Consider the following 23,034-nt stretch of genomic DNA (forward strand, 5'->3'; position numbering starts at 1 on the left):
AGTACCAAATTCAGTGTTTTTTCATTATTTTAAAACAATTTTAGATTCTTCAAATTAGCACCTTTTTCTTTGATGACAGGTTTGCACATCTTAGCTGTATTTTTTCTCAGTCAGCTTTATGAGGTAGAGTCACCTGGAATGTTCATATTTCAGTTAACAGCTGTGCTGAAATGGTAAAAGAATTAATTACTTGAATTTATTGCCTCTTAATGTGTTTGAGAGCATTAGTTGTAAAGTTGTGAAGAGGTAGAGCTGAGTTCCTACACATTAAAAAGACTATTGGAAACTGGTAAAAACTGGTGGATGTAGAGGTCCGGCTGACCCACATGGCAATGTCTTTAGCTCAGCTTAACTTTGGACTAAGTCTCAGTTTCAGCAGTGAAGAGAAGAATCTGGCAGGTGAAGTGTTGTAATAAAATAATTCATAAGATGAAAAACAAATAAGCTTTTTCTGGGCCGAACAGCACTGCTACTGAACAACTAAAAATAGGGGTGTTTAATGAGTAGTGTATATAAATTGTCTTGCATGAAGAACAGCAGTGCATCACAATATACATATCTAATTGTAGCCCCTGTATCATGATATGTGTCATATTGGCAGGTTCTTGGTGATACACAGCCCTAATAGTGATAATGACAGAAAATTCAGCTACTCTAAAGTGTATCCAATAGAAATGCACCTTGCAGTAGCTGCACAACTCTTAGGCCATGATGCCCCATGTGTAATTCCTTATAGGAAAGGTTGGATGTACAGGGGTCTACAGATCTCTGGACCTGTACTGTACACTGTGTGGAAGAGCTGGTCCAGAGTGTTACTGTATTATTTGCATCTTCAAAGGTTTTTCACTTCTCATCCACGCTGTGGCTGGAGTCTTCTTTCCTGGAAGTTCCAGAGTGCTTACATCTAAGAAACGTCCCTCAGAAGTGAAGGATAAAGACGCACTGAATTCATCTCATTTTGTGTACTGGTACTCTACTCTTTTTTTTTTTTTACAGAGCTTACTTATGCCTGCAGTCTTTCATGTGTATATTTAAGAAAGAGCGCTGCAGTTTCCCCTACAGCGCACCACAGTAGCCTGGGACTAACGGGATCAAACTGTCTCCCAGAGATGATTTATTGAGGGAGAGGGGAAGAGACTTGGCTTTAAAGTGCAGCTCTGAATAAAATATGATTATTTCTTTTTTTTTTTTTTTTTTCGTCAATGACTGAGAATGTCTTAATATTTCCGCTGAAGAATGAGCATGGACATCTTCATTAAGACAAAGATCATAAACTTAAATGATATTTATGGACTTTGTGGCTGTGGTTGCGCGCTGCAGGACGTTTTCATGCACGCAGCTTTTCAAATCTTTCTGCCATACATAACGTTTATTAGCCCAACTCTTGCAATAATGCTCGATTATATTTGCGTATGCTGACAACAAACATAATCAACGGCAGGCACCCATCCAAGACCTAATTTCATAAAGAGTCACACCCATTTTTCCTTTCATGTCTCATTTACAAGAGCTGTGATTCTGCTGCGGAGCATCTGCATGTGTAAATATGATGTGTCTTCAAGTCATTAACTAAAAATATGATGTCGTAATACAAAACAGCAGATCAGAGATAAAGAAAGAGATGCTAGTGATTATAAAGCAATGGGAGAATGCACCAGGAGAAGTTTACCAAGCCAAAAACATTAATTATTTAATCAGTGACTATACATTCTTATATATATTCTTTTTTTTTTATTAGAATTGATTTTTTTCTGCACTTGAGCATTCAGAAACACATTGCACAAATACCATTTCTCTTTTGTACCCCTATTCCTTGTATTTTCGAGTGTAACTCTTCCCCCTGAAACTCTAACTAACTAGTTAACTTTAGGGCATTGTATATGTCTTTAGAAAGGGTGCAGGTCCTGCAGTAATTAATTATTATTGTCCATTCCCTAATTCCTCTGTCATGGGGAGCTGAAATTTAAGAGCTTTGATTAGCATTAATCTTATTTTTTCATTCCACCTTAAATGCTGCAGTCTTTGCCATTTGTTGGATCATTTAAGGAAAATTTAAGGCAAACTGAAGCAAACTAAAAGTCATTTTAACAAGGAAAATAACTACTTAAAGTTGTGGGTTTCTTTGGTTGCTTGTTCTGCCATCTTGTGAGTGATTCTCACACCCCTCTGTTTTGAGTGTGCCTCTGAAAAATTCAATTTAAAGGGCCATATAGCCCTAACACTTCCCCCTCCTGCCTAACACGAATCCGGACATCCTACCCCGAGGACTGGGCCTTTGTAGTTCTATAATTAACAGGCTGTAGTCTTTCTGTTTCAATATACTGTATATTTTATTATCATCCTTTCACCCTGTTCTTCAATTGTCTTGACCTCACAGATCACCACAGAGCAGCAATCATTTTGGTGTTGGGTCCTTTAATGAGAACAAATTTTTTTATGAGAATCAACATTTTCTCACTTTCTTCATTTTTTTTTCAGCCCAGTGATACAGATATAATCTATGTTATCGTCCTATCAGTTTCTTTGCAGCCTATATAAAAAAAAAACAGATTAAAACTGTTATTGTAATGTCACAATATAACAAACAGTTCAACCTATGCTGGTGTTTCAGTTAGAATTAATCAGTATATTCATCTTAGCGGCACAGCAACAAAATCAGTCTAGTTAATTTAAAAGGATAAAGGTAAATGTTAATGCCAATGTAAATATTAATATCATAAAAATGTTTTTACCATTCAAGTATTATCAGAGGTGCCAAGTAACGAAGTACAAATACTTTGTTATGTTACTTAAGTAGAAATGTTGATTACCTACAGGAGTTGGACAATGAAACTGAAACACCTTTCATTTCAATGTGGGAGGTTTCATGGCAAATTTGGAGCAGCCTGGTGGCCAATCTGTATTAATTGCACATTATTGCACCAGTAAGAGCAGAGTGTGAAGGTTCAATTAGCAGGGTAAGAACACAGTTTTGCTCAAAATATTGCAATACACACAACATTATGGGTGACATACCAGAGTTCAAAAGAGGACAAATTGTTGCATCTGTGACCAAGACAGCAAGTCTTTGTGATGTATCAAGAACCACGGTATCCAGGGTAACGTCAGCATACCACCAAGAAGGACCAACCACATCCAACAGGACTAACTGTGGACGCTGTAAGAGGAAGCTGTCTGAAAGGGATGTTTGGGGGCTAACCCGGATTGTATCCAAAAAATATAAAACCACGGCTGCCCAAATCACGGCAGAAATCAATGTGCACCTCAACTCTCCTGTTTCCACCTGAACTGTTTTTTCAGTTTCATTGTCCAATCCCTGTATACTTTATTTGAGTAATTATTATTCAGACAACTTTTTACTTGTCCTTCTTACATTTTCACACAGTTATTACACTTAACTTTCTACTCCTTACATTAAAAAAATAAACATCTGTGACATTGTGCTTTGTTTCAAAAGTGGCCTTTTATTGTGGCCAGCCCAAGGTACACCTGTGTATTAATCACTGTGTCTCACAGCATCTTGATATGAAACACCTGTGACTGGTGGATGGTTTATCTCAGCAAAGGAGAAGTGCTCACTAACACAGATTTAGTTCAGGGAGCGTAGTGCATCCCAACTTTTTCAACACTAACACTAATTTTAATATAACATTATAGTATAGTTACTTTTTAATGCGTTTTGGAGGCAGAGGTAGTGCACTACAGGACCCCGTGGTGAGACGTATGCTTTTGTCCTTAATAGTTTTTTTCCCCTTCTGAAAGCAGTAATTTTACACTTTTACTTAAATAAAAAGCTTGAGTTGATACTTTAACCTCTACAGAAGTATATTAAACTAGTTTAAATTAGTATCTATACTTCTACCAGAGTGAATCAATGAATGTGGATACTTTTGAGGGGAAAAAATTATTTAAAAAAAAAATAACCTAAAGATACGACAGACAAGGAAGCGTGCAACTTGGCTGTTGTTTGTTCATATAAGTGCAAGTTTGTAGAAACAGACTGCACATCCCTCCTCGTTGTCTTGTTTCTTCTCCCCCCGGGGCAGTGGCGCGCTACTGATGGATGGGGAGCAGAGGGAGCGTACGTTTAATTGGTGTCCTCCAGTCAGAATGAGACATTTGCCCATTACAGGCCTGTCCTGTGTTTCCACCAACCCAGCAGGCTTTAGGAGTTATAGAACCTTATTCAGAAAAATGCTATATTATCACTATACTATCACTTAAATCTGTATTCAGATCCTGTGAACAATTTTTCGACCACTATACCACAAACCTCCTGCCCACCTCCTGCAGCTCCTCTGCTGGAGCCTCAGTAGGATGAGTCTTCATAGAAGTCACTTATAGATTGCCTTCCGGGCCTCAGCATTTCTTCAGCAGAAAGTGCGGGAGTAAAAATCTGCTGAACTCCGTGTGCAGTGTTGTCTCAGGACCACATTCAGCAGTTTGAATGAAAAGTACAATTAAAAGAACACATTTAACATTTTCCTTTTTTTCCTTTTCCTTTCTTTTATTTTCTCCTGAGGGCCAATTATAACATTTGTGGGGTTTTATGTAAAAGACACATTTCTACATAATCATGTTTCTACCTTGCGCAGGCTGTTTTTGTTACCTTTTAGACTCAAATATGTGCATTTTGATTAGTTACTTATAAAGCATGCAAATAAAAACAGTCATTGTTAAAAATCAAGGAAGGAGTCAGTCAACAGGAATGAAAGTTGGTGGGTAGTCATGCCACAACATCATTGAATGACTGAGAATGGCAGGGGGTCATTTTCAGTGATGAGTCCTGCTTTTGTCTTGGTGGAGATGAGCATCGAATCTGCTTGTTTTGTCCAGTTTTGGTCCAGAAAGCCTGGTGTCATATTGTTGGGTGCAATTTCATTCAATGCTAGATCATATTTTCATGATTTTTATTATAGGCACATAGACAGACCAATGTTTTGTTAATAAGGTCCTGCGACCAGCGGCCCTATCTCATCTGAATAGCACAGACATTGTGCTGTTCCAGCAGGACAATGCTTGTCCTCATACTGCTGACATCTCAAGAGCTTGCCTTAAAGACACAGGTGTTATTTCATGGTCAGCTGCAACGCCAGATCAAAAATGATTAAAAATGTGTGGGATAATATTGGCTGCTCTACAAACACTCCACCCCTACTGTAAAATCAGCAAGTTTAAATAGTATCAACTTTAAATAAACTTTAAATAAGAACTGTTTGGATATTCAAAGTTTATGGGATGGATTATTACAAAACACAGCTCCGAACCTTTACAACTCAATGCTGAGATGGCTTGCATGTTGCGTTACACATGTTGTACATACAAATGCTGCATATGTAGCTCAATAAATATTGGTAATATTACTTTAATCTTTTTATTTATTGTTCCTAGAAGCCTTTTCTTTTTCAAATAGTTCTACAATCTCACATTTCCTTCTGGTACAACTATTTTTGCAGTTATTTGTTTGGCAATGAGTTTAAATTAAAGAATTGAATAAATAAGTCAATTCATACATTCCTTTTGGTGGTCTACGTCATTTGAAAGCCTGCAATACTATATACAGTGCTGTGAGAAAGTATTTGCACCTTTCTTTTGTTTTTGCTTTTTTGTCATACTTACATTTTTCAGATTATCAAAGAAACTTCAATACCAGACAAATATAGCCAAAGTAAATATAAAAAGCAGCTTTTAAATGAAGATTTCATTTATTACAAGAAAAAAAATGAATTAACTGTGATTAATCACACTTTTTGGAAAGCTGCGTTTAATTTAAATACTAACCACAACCAGACCTGATTACTGCCAGACCTGTAGAATCAAGAACTCACTTAAATAGAACCTGTCTGACAACATTAAGCAGCTAAAATATATAAAAGATCAACACATAAAGCCCCAATCTGAAGAAATTGGAGCTATTATTCACAAATTAAGAAAACATGGAACACTGGTAAACCATGCTAGGAGTGACCGGCCTACCAAAATGATCACATTTGGCAAAAAAACATCCTGATGTTCTCCAGAATATTCTTTGCACTGATGTGACAAAAGTGGAGCTTTTTGGAAGGCGTGTGTCCTGATAAATCTGGTGTAAAACTAGCACTTCATTTTAGAAAAAGAACATCATACTGAACATAAAATATGGTGGTGGTAGTGTGATGGTCTGGGGCTGCTTTTCTTCTTCTGCTGAAATAGATGGAACCAAGAATTCTGCTGTTTACCACAAAATCTAAGCTCAGGCTTACTTGGGTTCTGCAGCAGGACAATGATCCAAAGTACACAAAAAGTCAACTTCTGAATGGCAAAATAAGGTTTTGAATGTGGCTGAAATAAAATAATTCTGTAAAGAAGAGTGGAGCAAAATTCCTTCACAGAGATGTGAAAGACTCATTGCCAGTTATCAGTAAAGCTTGATTTCATTTGTGGCAAAACAAGTTATTAGGTTTAGGGGGAAATATTTTTTCACACAGGGCCAGGCTGGTATGAATAGTTTTTATTTTAAGTATAATTTAAAAACTGCTTTTTATATTTAGTCAGGTTATCTTTGTCTAAACATAAAATATGTTTGTTAATTTGAAAAATGTAGGTATGATTACAAAGCAAAAACAATATAAATCTGTAGGGGGGCAAATATCTAATATATATGTATATATAAAAACAAGTATCAGCAAAACAGCTCATTTACAGGAGAGAGAAAAAACTTCTAAACTTTTAGTCAAAGCAAAAAATGTTTATTTCAGGTATTTTTAAAGTATTTCTTTTGGTCCTTTCATCAAGAGATTTTGGCACAGTGTAAGAAACAGTTTGTCTGTTAAACTTTTGTAGTAAACTGAAAATCAACAAAAATGGAGATTATTTTCATTGGACAACGCTATTATGTGTTTTTATGTAGTTGTCACTTTACCTGAAACAGACAGGTTTAACCACTGTAGGAGACATCGGATGTAAATATGTTTGCTTGTGACATAACAACCATGGTGTATGTGTAGTCCAAAAAGTAGCCAGCCTGGTGTTTAGGAGACATTAGGATATATGACCCCTTTAAGCTATATAGTGCAGGACTGAGCAGATGCACACACATACTGTAAGCTGTAATTTCTTCCTCTGCTCTCTTTACAGACTCTTTTTTGATGCTTACTGCCTGTGCTTACATGCAGAAAGCCTGTGCCTTTTCTAATCTGGTATTACGGCCATGCTGGAGGACAGGGCTGAGTTTGGATGGCTGGCGCCGGGTCTGTAAGGATCCGTCTCAGCACTGTTAGCCAGCCTGCAGCACACGCGGCGGAGCGGCCGGTGACTCAGTCTGCTGAATATTTCAAAGCAGCTTGGTTATTGAGCAGGGAGATATTACAAGGGCTTTGCTTTGTAGTGAGTACACTGTCGTTACTCATAATATCACTATCATCATCATATACACTGTCAGCCCTTTGATATGACCATGAATCTTTTATTCAGCCCTCTTGGCGAATTAGGAGTTTCCTCATCATGCTATTCTGAGGCAGGTGTTAAACACTGGTACATAGGAGGGAGGGTCTGCTTGGGATGAGGGGAGATGTTTTCTGCAGGCTACTAATCTATCAGGACTGTACAGAAGCCCTAGGATTGCCATGTTGTAATGTTGGACAGTAAGCATTCCCCTTAGAAAATCACAAAATGCAGCATAATTACACATATACAAAAAAATAAATGAACAAATGCACAGTGTTCTGAGGTGGCCTAGGGCTGAGTTTAATAGTAGGTATAGTCTGTAGTGTCTTTTCTACAGCCGTAAAACAGGTCTGGATTAACATTGTGCTGTTTACCCTAGAGAGGAGAATACTCACTTGAAGTGAGTTTTAAATGAATAGGTTCATATGGAGCAATTAAGCAAATTCACAGTTTATGAATGTCTAATCATATTTATACTAAAATATGGACTTACAGGAGTTGGACAATGAAACTGAAACACCTGTCATTTTAGTGTGGGAGGTTTCATGGCTAAATTGGAGCAGCCGGGTGATCAATCTTCATTAATTGCACATTGTACCAGTAAGAGCAGAGTGTGAAGGTTCAATTAGCAGGGTAAGAGCACAGTTTTGCTCAAAATATTGCAATGCACACAACATTATGGGTGACATACCAGAGTTTAAAAGAGGACAAATTGTAGGTGCACGTCTTGCTGGAGCATCTGTGACCAAGACAGCAAGTCTTTGTGATGTATCAAGAGCCACGGCATCCAGGGTAATGTCAGCATACCACCAAGAAGGACCAACCACATCCAACAGGATTAACTGTGGACGCTGTAAGAGGAAGCTGTCTGAAAGGGATGTTTGGGGGCTAACCCAGATTGTATCCAAAAAAACATAAAACCACGGCTGCTCAAATCACAGCAGAATTCAATGTACACCTCAACTCTCCTGTTTCCACCAGAACTGTCCGTCAAGACAATAAATTATTGTGGTCTAAAACCAGGTGTTTCAGTTTCATTGTCCAACCCCTGTAGTGTCCTCAACACGGAGCAATATCAGATGTTTCAGTACTGCATACATCATTTTTTTTAAGGTTTTAACACCAGCTATGAGCCTTTTAAACTCAGTGCTGTAGCTGGAACTCCAGCATCAGCTCGCTGTAGAAGTAATGCTACTGTCTAAACCTGTTTGCTGTCAACAAAAAAAGGAAAATAGTAGAAGTTAATTATTATGTTTAACCCAAATGTTTTGCTTTGCTAGATTCATAGATTATTCGCTCGCAAGCTCTCTCTAGCATTTAATAGTCATTTCCTTATATAACTGGGGAAACAAAAAATGGGCAGACTCTCCATAAACATCTCTGGCCATCCAGAAGTTTTGGACCCGTGGTTTTCTCTTTCTACTTGATCCTATTGGCTCTAGGTAGCCGCTGCTCTTGTCTCCCAGTCGCCGGCTAAATCAGATATTTAGCATGCCAAATAATCCTTGATTTGCTTCGGATTAACAAAAACTCTTTGAGTACTGGAAAAACTGTGTAGTGTAACAAGGCATTAAGGGTCAAAAATGACCAGGCAACATTCAGAATATAAATATCAAACAAGGGTTAAAATCCTGTTTAAAACAATGTAAACATCCAAAAAAGTGTTATTTTATCAGCTAATTATAATCATTCAGTACAATACAATAAAAACAAATAAATTCAATACAGTGCACCTGAACAGTGGGTTGCCATATGAAATGATCTGGTTTGGCATGGAGTGAAGATAATCTTGAAGATCTTTACTGATGCGGACCTGGTATTGTACATTTACATTTACATTTTCGGTATTTAGCAGACGCCCTTATCCAGAGTGACTTACAACAGTGCTTCAAAGTTACTTAAGATATCCAAAGCTAGTTTGTGGACTAGGATCAAGAGATACATAGAACTTAATCATGTTAAGAACCCTAGGAACCTTTTTTTTTTTTTTTTTTTAGTTTAGGAACTCTTTAAAAAGATGTGTCTTCAGTCGACGTTTGAAGACGGCGAGTGACTCTGCTGTTCTGACATCCAGTGGAAGTCCATTCCACCACCTTGGTGCCAGCACAGAGCAGAGTCTGGATGTCTGTTTTCTGTGTGTTTTGAGTGATGGAGGTTCAAGCCGAGCCATACTGGAAGCTCTAAGAGCTCTTGATGCAGATCTGGCTTTGACCATCGCCATCAAGTATGAAGGAGCTGGTCCGTTTTTAGCCTTGTAGGCCAGCGTCAGGGTTTTGAATCGGATGCGGGCGGCAACAGGAAGCCAGTGGAGGGAACGCAGCAAAGGAGTCACATGACTGAACTTTGGAAGATTGAAGACGAGTCGTGCTGCAGCATTCTGAATTAATTGTAGTGGTTTGGTGGCTCTCAGTGGAAGACCAGCCAGTAGAGAGTTGCAGTAGTCAAGTCTTGAGATGACAAGAGACTGCACAAGCACCTGAGTGGCTTCCTGAGACAGAAACGGTCGAATTCTACGGATGTTGTACAGGAGAAATCTGCATGACTGAGTCAGATTTGCAATATGGCTCGAGAATGATAACTGGTCATCCATTACTACACCAAGGCTTCGTGCTTCTGCCGATGGAGTGACCAGTGAGTTGTCGAAAGAGATGGAGAGATTGTTGTGAAGGCTCGTAGTTCCTGGGATGAACAGAAGGTCAGTCTTGCTGGGGTTGAGTTTTAGGTGATGAGAACTCATCCACATCTAGACATCACTGAGACATGCTGAGATGCGGGATGAAACCTGAGTGTCGGAAGGAGGAAAAGAAAGGATTAGTTGAGTGTCATCCGCATAGCAGTGGTATGAGAATCCATGAGAAGATATTATTTCACCCAGAGAGCGAGTATAGAGTGAGAAAAGAAGAGGACCAAGCACCGAGCCTTGTGGAACCCCAGTGGAGAGTCTGCATGGAGCAGATGTTGCCCCTTGCCAAGTTACCTGGTAGGAACGGTCCTCCAGGTACGATGCAAACCACTGCCATGCAGAGCCAGTGATTCCAAGGCTGGTGAGGATGGAAAGGAGAATGCTGTGGTTGACCGTGTCGAAAGCAGCAGAGAGATCAAGGAGAATCAGAACAGATGACAGGTTGGTAGTTGGTAAGTAAGTATTTATGTATATAGGGCTTTTCTAAACAAAGCTACAAAGAGCTTCACATGCGATACAGTAAACACAAAATAATAAAACAAATATCCTTACACCATAAAATCATAAAAGTAACTCCATCCATGAGCAGAACAAATACAGAAAACATCAAGAAAATGTCCACACTCAAGGGGCTAATATGTATCGGAGTGTTTTAAGTCTCTTTTTAAATATCTCTTTTGACCCAGCAAGTCTTATACACTGAAAAAAAAAGATAAAATTTGTAAAATTTACTTTAAAAAAGTTTCCTCTCTCAACACATGGATGGCATGTAATATGTTCTCTTTAGTATACTTATAGGCTTTTTAGTATACTTAAATTGATCTTAAATTAAATTCACTTAAAAAAAGCAAATGCAGAAAGTTGCGAATTTTTTTTAAAGTAAATTTTACTCATCATTTTTTCAGTGAATGATTAGGCAGATTGTTTCACAGTTTTGGAGCATACACAGAAAAAACACTCCTTCTTTATGTTTTTGGCCTCGTCGTAGGCACTACTAAAACCCTAGGCCTAAAGCTCTGCAGTTTGCTTGGCCAAGAACCACCTACTGTGACAATCAGAGGCCTGGACATTATCCAGTACAGACAGCTGTAACTGCTGAAAAGCAAAAATTAAAATGCTAAAAAACTTGCATAGAAGGGACAGACTGCAACTGACAGATATTCAATACCCTTCTCCAGATTAACACACAATAGCTATGCCTCAGACTGATGTATCCCCTGTTCTAACACACACAGTCCAACTGAGGAAGGGCTTGGTAATTACCTGGTTTGTTGAATCAGGTGTGTTGAAGCAGAGTAAACACTAAAATATAGGCCTTCAGGTTCAGGTAACTTTAGTAGCAACCAAATGTGTAAGGTCAATATTTTTTTACAGACCGCAGCCTCCTTCATCAGGAAAGAATCTGGAGTGTTTCACTTTTGGTAAAACAAGCCAAAAAAATATATATATATATATATACTGTATATAAGGCATTATACAATGGACAGTGTTGGTGTGCATTTCAACAGAGCTATAAAGACAACTTTTAGACAACTTCTTTACTATTAGTCTTACAGTGTCTTACAATAGCTAAGAGCATTTCAGTCACACTCTATTTGGTGCGTACTTGATTTCTTTAGAGTATGATGTGAAACAGAGAGAAAAAAGGACACACATATGGATTAGGAAGGGAATGGAGCGTGTGTTCACCCTAAAGTGCTGCGCTGTGTCTGTGTGAAGATTCAGTGCGGGGAAATCTCAGGGCCATCCGGAGAACCGTTCCGGTCTCGCTTAATCGTGTTTCATCAGGCCACATCCAAAGTGCATCTGAAATGCTTTTGTTATTTCCATTATTGCCCCATAAAAGGCGTCAAATTGGTTATTACCCCACCTTAATGAGAAAAATGTCTGCTTCAGTGGAGGAGAGATGGCATTTTTGGAGAAGCTAATGCCAGAAATGACAAACGTCTGACTACCACCCACCCGCTCTGCCCCATCCGTCAAACGATGTGTTAGTGAGAGCTTTAGGACTGAAAATGCCCCTTCCTCTGAAGAGGACCACCCACGAGTGTGTCCTCACAAGATTTGATTAGGTCAGAATAGAATCTGATGTAATACTGGGTTCTCATGGCTTGCTGTTGCTGACTCTGGAGCCTGGAGTCTGGATCAAGTGAGTAGCAATTATTTAATTGAAAAAAAAAAAACAGAATACATTTCAAAGCATGCGTTCAAGTCTCTCCCCCTGTATAGCCAACATCTCAGCGTATTTATACCCCTTTTCCTTCCCACATATCCTGGTACATCACCTAGACAGGCTTGACCAGTCCGGTCCAGTGCATTCCTACAGCCTGGGGCTGTTGCTTACACTTACACTTTAGGAGTTGTGGCTTCCCGAACCTTCCAGTGCACTGGTCAGTAACTTGTGCCACGTGTGTTTTATGGTTGAAGGCATCAAAACTATCAATGAACACATGAAGTTTTATGTACTTAACAAAAAATGACCTGGCCTCCACAGTCACCGGACCTGAACCCAATCCAGATGGTTTGGGGTGAGCTGGACCACAGAGTGAAGAAGGCAAAGGGCCAACAAGTGCTAATAAACACCTCTGGGAACTCCTTCATTCAAGACTGTTGGAAAACCATTTCAGGTGACCACCTCTTGATGAAGCTCATTGAGAGAATGAGGCCCAGAGTGTGCAAAACAGTAATCAGAGCAAAGGGTGGCTATTTTAAAGAAACTAGAATATAAAACATGTTTTCAAGTTATTTCACCTTTTATTTGTTAAGTACATAAAACTCAACATGTGTTCATTCATAGTTTTGAGTTTTGATGCCTTCAGTGAGAATCTACAATGTAAAAGTCATGAAAAAAATAAAGAAAACACATTAAAATGAGAAGGTGTGTCCAAACTTTTGGCCTGTACTGTATGAGGTATGAACATGAACAGTAACATGATAAGTACCCAGAACTTATGGGACTGTAAAAGAAAGGGTTACAGGTTCATTATAGTTCAAACAACCTCATGGGGTTACTAACGCCGTTACTTTTTTCAGTAACGTGTAATCTAACTAATTACTCTGACTGTAACTATAACGCTTTTACCATTTCCCACACCCCGTTACTGCACGTTACTTTAGCTGCTCTATGAACTTTTTGTTTTTTAACTTTGCACATACAGACAATGGCGCAAGTGTGTGTGTGTGATTCAGAAGGGACGAAAAGATGGATTGATGGTGAGATGGTGCCTCTAACCCTATAAAAAGGGGTAGTGGGAGGGTTTAGGAAGTTGTTTGCCCTGGTTAACCCCTCCTCTTTCTGGCCGCTGTGCCTGTAGGTTTACGTGGTTTGGCGTGGTGAAGAGAGGCACAATTGTTACGATTTGCGTGCTCTAATCAATTCAGTGATTGCCTGTTAATCTGTTATATTAATACCATTTTAACGGTGTAAGGGCTGGTGCCCGATCGAGGCATCCTCCGGGGCATCGGAGGGCGCGCCAGGCCAGCGCTGAGGGTTGATTGGCTAACCACCCACCCTAAGCACCCATTACAAACGGTCATTAGATTGTTGTTTTTGTCCATTCTTTTGGTTTGTTAATATATACATTTCTCCTTTGAGTGTGGTTTGGTTTGTTTAATTTCATCCCCAGACACGTTTTTCTGTTTTTTTTTCGTTTTTTTTTCAGTATTAGAAATTTTAGTAATTTTCTTTGGTTGTGTGGAGAATTATTATTATTTTTTTTAATTCGTTAGATTATATTTTTGTCAACATTTTGGGTTTATTTTCGTTTCTTATTTTTCTAATAATAATAGTAAATACATAATTGATTTTCTTTTGTTTTTTTGTTTTTTTTTACGGGACGAATAACACAAAGTAACACAATAGTTACTTTTACTGGTAACTAGTTACTTTTATAGTGGAGTAACTCCGTTAGTTACTTTTTTGGAGAAGTAACTAGTAACTATAACTAATTACTTTTTCAAAGTAACGTGCCTAACACTGCTCATGGGCCAGATATTTCATGTCTATTGCCGACCCTAGTCATAGAGCATCTTAAGTAACCTCTACAGCCTCATGCTTAAACGTCTGGCATGTTGCAATACGCAGTCACTCTTTCTGTGTGTGTAGCTCAGTAAACATGACGCGGAGTTGCCTGTATCAGTGTACGTTTTAATCATTTATTGTTCCTGGTAACCTTTATCTTCCTTCTGAATAGCACTGCAATCCAGCTCTTCCTTCAGGCTCCTGGAAGTTTCTTTTTCTCAGTGCGTTCCACTTTCCGCGGAGTGTGGCATTGTGGGTATACTACTGCATTCTCTTTGTTCAGCTCTCCTGCTAGGCGGCCTCTCCAGGCCTGAGGCATGAGGCTCCTCGCTGTGTTTGTGTGACCTTTATGCTGACGGTGTGCCAGGCCGCTGTAAACGTCAGCACTATCAGTTAAAACTAAGCTGTGGGTAATCCCTGCCTAATTACTGGGCTTATCACATGCATATATGCATTAGAGTCTGACGTGATTTATGGAAGCCGTGTATACCGACCTGCTGTTGCTTTTGTGTAAAAAAAAAAAAATTGTGCCTTTCATGTGTGCATACTATATCACTCACATGTTGTTGCGGATCTGTGTGTGTGTCGTGTGGTAGAGTCTACAAGCATGTATGAATGTATTTATATTTTTGTTGTAACTACAGTAAATGTGAGTGTGTGTGTGCTTGTCTATGCATTATTGAAAGAGTTCACGCTCACAGGGAGGTGTTTTAAATTATATTTCTGCTGATGGCTCACTAACTCCGCTCCGTATTGTCTAAACTAATAAAACAATAAGAGCTTGTGTTCACACAAACGGGTGACTTATCGGTTCAAAATTGATCCGCATCGTCTCTAAACGGCAAAGTCTTACCTAGAAATTACACGCCGCAGCAGAAGCCATTACCATTACTCAGCGCGCGCTCACCCACCCTCCCTCCCCTAAATTCATTTGCTTTATTTTCCATAGATAAGCACAACTGACTGTATTTATTCAGCTCCTGCTGATCTAAGGCTGCACCTAATTCTCAGCAGGCTGGCATACTGAACATCAAGCTTTGATAGGTGGGCTATGAAAAGGGTGCCGTTTGAGTCCGCAGCATTCTATTATTTGCATTAAAGAGAAAAATACAGAATTTAACTGTTTTTCCTGAATTTTTAATTAGTACTAAAGTTATCCAGACTATAAAGAAACAAAATAAAATAGTAAACTTGTAAAAGTGTTAAACAAACCAAAATACTCTGTGAAGCATTTACAAGGTAAACCCATAAGTTGATTTAACTCAAATGATTTAAGTCTGTTTTACATAAAACTGGATATTTCTAAACAATACTCAACTATTTTGAGTTAGTTAAACATTTGTGGGTACATATACTGTACTATTCAAACTGAGATCTTTGAGTTGAACCAACTTATAATAACTGAGTTTAGTCTGTTGCCATTAACAGCTTCTTTTCCATTGGCTTCTGTCTCAATCTATTTGCATACTACTGGGTGTGTCCAACAGTTTCTGACTAACACTCACCATCAGTGTGTAGTGATTCCCCCTGGGCTACCTTACAAATAAATCAAGTTCCCCTTCAATGTTTTAATTAGGGGTGTGCCATATCATATCATATGCGATAATATCGCCAACATTTTTGAATATTGTTAAAGATATTATACCCTGAAATATCGTGCCATAACACTCCCCCCTAATTATCACATCAGGGTACTGCTTTTTTGCTGTTAAAGCAAAAGAAAAATTCACACTGTTCTAATTTACAATTAAATATCTACTAGAGACAGATTATATCTGTCTAGTATCATTTGTTTTACCTTAATCCTGGATATATGGAGATATTTGGAGTGCATTATTATTAGTATTATGAAATTGACTTCTGTTACAAATCTGATAAAATTCTTGTATTTTTTTATATTTCAGTTAGGGGTGTGCTGTATCATACAATAATAAAATGTAAGTTTTGTTTTGTTGCAGTAGTATATTTTTTTATTTCTTTGTCATATCTCCAAGAGTATCGTTATCGCAATAATACCATGAAATATCGTGATATTATTTTAGAGCCATATCGCCCACCCCTAGTTTTAATTTATGTTAACTCAAGTTTTCATTCCCCATTACTTAAAAAAAATTAGCAAACCAGCTGCCTTAAAAAAAGTTAAATTAACTCAACTTATCCGATCTTACAGTATAACAAAAATAAAAAAGTTAAATCAACTTCCCCTTTAGTTGTAATAACTTGATGTTTTAAGTTATGCTAACTTAAGTTTTCACTACCTAATTTTTTTAGGGCAACCGGCTTCTCAATTTTTTAAAGTAAATTCAAGTTATCCGGGCTTACAGTGCAGTTGCTCGTTTCTGGGGTTCTGATAACTTGCCATTTCTGAGGCTGTAACTCTAATGAACTTATCCTGTGCAACAGAGGTAACTTTTTATCTTCCTTCCCTGGAGCAGACCTGATGAGAGCCAGTTTCATCTTCATGTTTTTAATGGTTTTGTGACTGCACTTGTGGATACTTTCAAAGAAGTCAATTTGTTTCTAATTTTTCGGTTTGACTGACCTTCATTTCTTAAAGCATTTTTTTATTTACTTAGTTGAATAGTTTTTGCCATAATATGGATTAGAACATTATTTAAACAGTCTAATCACGGTATACTAACTCTACTTCTTCACAACTTTACAACTGATCTTCTCAAATATGTTATTAAGAGAACAATGAATTCAAATAATTAACTCTTAACAAGTTCAGCACAGCTATTAACTGAAAGCTAAACATTCCAGGTGATTCTACCTCATAAAACTGACTGAGAAAATACAGTCACGATGTGCAAAGCTGTCCTCTAAGCCAGAGGTGAATACTTAGATGAAAGAATATACAATATAAAACATATTCAAGGATTCAAGGAGATTTTATTGTCATTTTAGATCACTTGTGGTTCATGAGGTGGAACGAAATTGTATTCTCACTGTCCAGATTACACCCATCTTCAATGCAAAAAAAAACAAAACATTTTTTTTAAAGAAATAAATACCACTACTTTTTGTTACACTCTGTCAAAAACCATTGCCAATATAATGCAATTCAAATATATCATTCAAATACAATATTTATTTTGAGCTAAAAATAATGTTTAAAAATGTTTACTGTTTAAAAAATAAAATTAACAAAGCTATTTTTTTGACTTTGAAAAAATAAATCTCATTAGCATACTGTTTGGCACTGATCTTTAGAATGACTAAGGTTTGGAACATTTTTTTAGTTTCCTAGGTCACATGCTAATGTGTGGACACAGGAGCTAAACAGCTTCAGGGAATCGAGGCTGTGCTTAAGGGAGATCACGAAGCAGACATATATTATTCTGGTCTTCACTGTTTACTGCTTCAGTTCTTATATGTGTGAAAGCCTGTAAGTAAGAGAGGTACTCTGTGTAACACAGTTATGTGTATGTGTCTGTTTTATCTTCAGCTTCTGTGGGTTTAAATCATTGTTATGTAATATCAGTCCTTTCTAGCAGACTATTTATTGCATCTGTCTCAAGTCAAGTCATTGTCATTCCATCTAAGCACAAGTACACAGTGCAACAAAATTACGATCATCCTGAACCATGGTGTAACATGGAACAAACAGTAAAAAAAAAACACTTCATTTTCTGAATCAGTTTCTCTGATTTTGCTATTTATAGGTACATTAAAATGAACAATGTTGTTTTATTCTATAAACTACAGTCAACATTTCTCCCAAATTCCAAATACAAATATTGTCATTTAGAGCATTTATTTGCAGAAAATGAGAAATGGCTGAAATAACAAAAAAGACACAGAGCTTTCAGACCTCAAATAATGCAAAGAAAACAAGTTCATATTCATAAAGTTTTAAGAGTTCAGAAATCAATATTTGGTGGAATAATCCTGGTTTTTAATCACAGATTTCATGCATCTTTTTCTCCCCCACCAGTCTTACACACTGCTTTTGGATAACTTTATGCCACACCTGGTACAAAAATTCAAGCAGTTCAGTTTGGTTTGATGGCTTGTGATCATCCCTCTTCCTCTTGATTATATTCCAGAGGTTTTCAATTTGGTAAAATCAAAGAAACTCTTTTAAGAAAATTTCAAGTGGTCTTTCATTTTTTTCCAGAGCTGTATAGACAACATGAACTAATTAGCAACATAGGACCATAAGACTACAATAAATACAATAAATACAACAGACATACGACAATTTAACAGATAGGAAAGTGCAGAACTGTGGTACAGTGAAATGTGTGTGGTAAAGTGGTAAATGTGTGTTGAGGAGTCTGACTGTCTGGTGGAAGAAGCTGTTGCAAAATCTGGTAGTAGGGGCTTTGTATGTTGAGGAGTCTGACTGCCTGGTGGATGAAGCTGTTGCAGAGTCTGGTAGTAGAGGCTCTGTGTGTTGAGGAGTCTGACTGCCTGGAGGATTAAGCTGTTTCAGAGTCTGGGAGTCTGGTAGTGAAGTCTCTGTTTGTGTTAGGGAGTCTGATTGCCTGGTGGATGAAGCTGTTGCAGAGTCTGGTAGTGGAGGCTCTGATGCTCCTGTATCTTCTGCTGGACGGCATCGGAGCGAAGAGTCCGTGTGAGGGATGGGTGGGGTCCTTCACAATGCTGGTTGCTTTGCGGATGCAGCATGTGGTGTAGATCTCAGTGATGGAGGGGAGAGAGCGAGACTCAGCACACGAGTAGATAGTTTATTAGTTACTGAGTCAAATCACTTCTGCTAGATGAGGAAAATGTGCAGAGGGTAGGATCCCCAGTACTGTTTTTCAGGAGCCGCTAGTCTGAATCATTTCTTTGATGTTTTTCTATTTTCTCTTGCAATGAAAATATGAAATATTTAAACAACTCCAATGAAAATGTAATTATTAGTGCCTTTGTTTCTTACAGACTCATTTTAGTGCGGTTTAAACAAGCCCCTCTTTTTTTGGATTTTTCATTTCCCTTAAGAGGAATCCCTGAGGCCATTAAGGGCCTTTGCTTTATTTTATTAGCTCAAGTGAAGTTTATTACTTAGCAACTTCATGGCAGCACAGTGAGCCAGATAAGTATGTTTAAATGTACCTGCACATTTTTAAACTTCTCAAAAATCTAATTAGCTCAGTAAGCTTAGCCTATGGATGTAAAATTATTCCTTCTCACTTTGTATATTGTACAATAGACAATATACTTTGTAGTGTATATTGTGATTTTACCTAATTGAGTAATATTGTAATCTGTTGTTTACAGAATAGACAAACATTTATAAATTATTTTTATAAAATAAAATAACATTTATTTTGTTGCAGTAATATATTCTTGAAATTAGCAAAACATTTTTCCTGTGTTTTGTCTCTATGAATATCATTATTACAGAAATTCTGCTAAATATTGTGATGTTATTTTAGGGCCATATCGCTCACCTCTAATGTAGTCTCTCCAGATCCATGTAAAATAGTTAAATAGTGTTTTTCATGAATCAAACATTACATTTATAACCTATGACCTCCAGTAATGCAAAGCCCTGGAAAACACTTATCAGAGTTTGCAAACTGAGAGCTTATTAGCATTTTTACTCACCATGTTTTGATTGTGTTCATGTTGTACATGTCACACAACTCTATGGTTAATTAACTTAATTAACTGCACAGTTTTGTTATTTTCAGTCAGCGTTTTTATTATCTAAGGGTAAGGCCACTTATTATTTCAAACTTGTTTTTAGAGTTTTTTTGTAACCATTAGGTTTATTCTGTGGCTGTCATTGGATCTGCTGCAGAAAGTTCTATGGTTATTTTACATCATTAATTGCAGAGTTTGGATATTTGCAGTAAGTGTTTCGTGCTGCAGGTTTAGAGACTTTCAGCTTCTTTAGACTTGTTTGTGATTTTTCTTAAACTTTATTTATTTTTTTCTTTCTTCTTTCTTCTAATTAGCCAGTTTTCATGTTGCATGGCAGCGGCTGAACTGTGGGAGGGCAGAGGCCAGCGCACTGCTCCTATGATGCGTATCATTTCAATGTGCCAGACACTTGGGATTGCGTAGGGCTTCAATTCTCTAACTGGTAAAGGCGTGAAAAATAACTGTAACAAGCACTATAATTCCTCATCCAGTGCCGGAGACAGTTGACCTGTTCCCAGTATGTGACTACTTCTATTTTTATATCATTTGCTACATTTGATACATAATCATTCACATAGTTGGCTTCTTATATCCATGTACAATTAAAAGGTACCATTTATTTATTTTTACTGGGGTGATTCTTATGTTTCAGTCTCATTTTACTGGTCTTACTTAAAAAAATGACCATCATAAATTAATATAATTTTGGAAAGCTTAGCTTGCATTCAAGTTTAATTTTGAAACAGTTAAACAGTTAAACAAACATTCTCACCAGGTATCAGTACCAGTGCCTCCAGTTTGGTGTTACAGTAATTTCACTTTTTTTCCAGGTAAAAACCTGTGGTGATGGACTTTTTAACACTAATCACCAGCTTTTTATACATATGAATGATGTAATCATTTCTTTTTAAATATTTTTTCACACCATAATGATGCTAATGATGCAGAATAATTTAATTTCATTATTTAAAGGAATACATGACTAAAATACTCACTTTTCTACTAATCTAATTGTCTAAGCTCTCTAATTGTCTCTCATGACCTGCATATACTTCTCTATTAGTCTCCTTTGTTTCAAAGATTATGAATATTTACAAGTGTAAATAATTACTTATAAGATGTTTTAGTATGGATGGTAATGCTGTGAATATTTTAATAAAAATGTTCAAAAGTTGATACATAATCATTTTTGGTTTCTTTTTAGATTATGGTAGAAACACACATTGTGGATTTTAAAGATTAATCACTTTCTGTCAGTTTATTGGTGTACAGTTAGAAAGGTAGAAGGCCTGAGGCCTGAGAAGGCCAAGACCAAAGTAGCAACGTTGACTTTTGTGTATCAAATTATTTGATAGTCCAATAAATAATATATTTAATATCCAAACTACTTATTCTGTAATAAAATATTTCTAACATTATTTTTATAACCTAGTGTGATTAATTTTAGTGTGAGTAATTTTATTGATGGAAGAATCACATTTTTTATTAGAATATATTGAAAGTATCTCACTCATAAAATAACATAGTTGCTTAGATCTTTAAGGACGATTAAAGATAATAGTTTCTCTAGTTACTCATTACATAATCAGGGTGGATCATCAGCAATAAGAAAACACAGTGAAAGCAGAGCTTTGGACAGTATTTTCTTATTTCAACTGTGTGGTACATCAAAGAAATCTGTGTGGGGTATAGCCTCCGATTCTGCCCACCGCCATTGCCCCAGTTGCATTTCCACATTCAGGTTGCCAGGTATAGACAACAGCTTGCAAACTGTGTGCTGTACACATGGAAACAGGCAAGCTAGAATTTGTTATTATTTTTATTATTAGCTTTTTATTTTTTTCTACTGAACGGGTAATCACTCAGCTTAAGTAATGTTTGCTAACCATAACTGAGTAATTTTTTCACCACTACTACCCTAGTAGTATATATACTGTATACAACTATAAGCTACAGAGTAAGACTTGTTGTTGCTTGCCCCTGTGTGTCAATCTGGCAACCTCATCAGCTTTGTATCTGTGGAATAAAACTCTATCCAGTGTTTGGAGATTGGACTGCACTGGCTCTCATTGTATCAGTGTCTCAGTGACAGAATCTGATTTATTTGTCTTGTCTACAGTTTTTGTAAACAGCTTCTTCTAACCCTTTAAACAGTACTGAGAAGATTTGCTGTATGCTATGATATATTTGATGTGGGCTATATTTCCTGTACCTTGGCATATCCATGTTTATGTATTCTACTGCAGTGATAAAGCAGCGAGAAAGCTAATAACATCCTTTTTTTAAACTGCAAACCACTCCTCTGTTCCAGCACAGCCCTGATCTCACTGCGGACACTTCCGCTAAGCCTTGCTCCAGTTTGGCCTTTGATTTTTTTTCAGCTGCTCTTTGAAGGGATCTTAAGATGTTCTTGTCTTTTTCACAGCTCTCCTGTATGCCACCATCTTCGGAAACGTGACCACCATCTTCCAGCAGATGTACACCAACACCAATCGCTACCACGAGATGCTGAACAACGTGCGGGACTTTCTGAAGCTCTACCAGGTGCCTAAAGGCCTGAGCGAAAGAGTAATGGACTACATTGTTTCCACCTGGGCTATGTCCAAAGGAATAGACACCGAGAAGGTGAGGAAGCTTCTGTATCTTCTTTTTGAGTAATGTCCTCATGTCACCGCAATTTTAGGAGTTAGAGGGCCTTTCCTTCTAACCTTCACACACAACAGGAGCTTGTTTGGTCTGTAACTGTTGTTGTCCAAGTACTTCCATGAAACGTCTTCTTTTTTGCTGCTTTTTTTGTGTTTTTTAACCTATGGCATCCTTAATAGATCATTAGTGCTGACTAACATGTGGAAATCATCAAGTCTGTTGGTGTCAAGTGGTGTTGGCATTGACATATAGTATAAAATGGACTTTAGCCTGGATCTTTCACAGAACTATGATTTTTGACTGTATGAGCCCTATCATACACCCTGTGCAAGTGCGTCACAATGCTCAGTGCTATCTTACACCCTGTAAAGAGTCTATTTTCACGCTTGGGCCTGCGCCATTAAAATAGCATCAGAGTTTGGGAATATATTTACACCAGTGGGTGTGGTGGTCAGTAATTGAGATGTGTTCAGGTGCATTTCTGGTGTGTTTTTATCTTTGTGGCAGAAAACACAGGTGCACCACAGCCTGAATAAAACAATCAGCTGCCCAATCATATCTTGTGTCCACTGTTCGCCCTCAGCACGTTTACATAAACAATAAAACAGAATAAAGATAAAGATTAAATGAGCTCCTAGTGTATCTTCACAGCTTAAACGTGCAG

General features: G+C 37.6%; 1 protein-coding gene across 1 annotated transcript in view; it reads left to right on the plus strand.

Moving 5' to 3' along the window:
* Positions 1 to 23,034, plus strand: part of kcnh5a (potassium voltage-gated channel, subfamily H (eag-related), member 5a) — a 171,130-nt gene that overhangs the window by 96,849 nt on the left and 51,247 nt on the right. The window contains exon 9 of the mRNA XM_007256657.3: positions 22,150 to 22,349. Coding sequence (XP_007256719.3) covers positions 22,150 to 22,349 — 200 coding nt within the window. The remainder of the gene's footprint in view (positions 1 to 22,149; positions 22,350 to 23,034) is intronic.

Source organism: Astyanax mexicanus, chromosome 1 (genome assembly GCF_023375975.1).
Source record: "Astyanax mexicanus isolate ESR-SI-001 chromosome 1, AstMex3_surface, whole genome shotgun sequence".
Classification (NCBI taxonomy): domain Eukaryota; kingdom Metazoa; phylum Chordata; class Actinopteri; order Characiformes; family Acestrorhamphidae; genus Astyanax; species Astyanax mexicanus.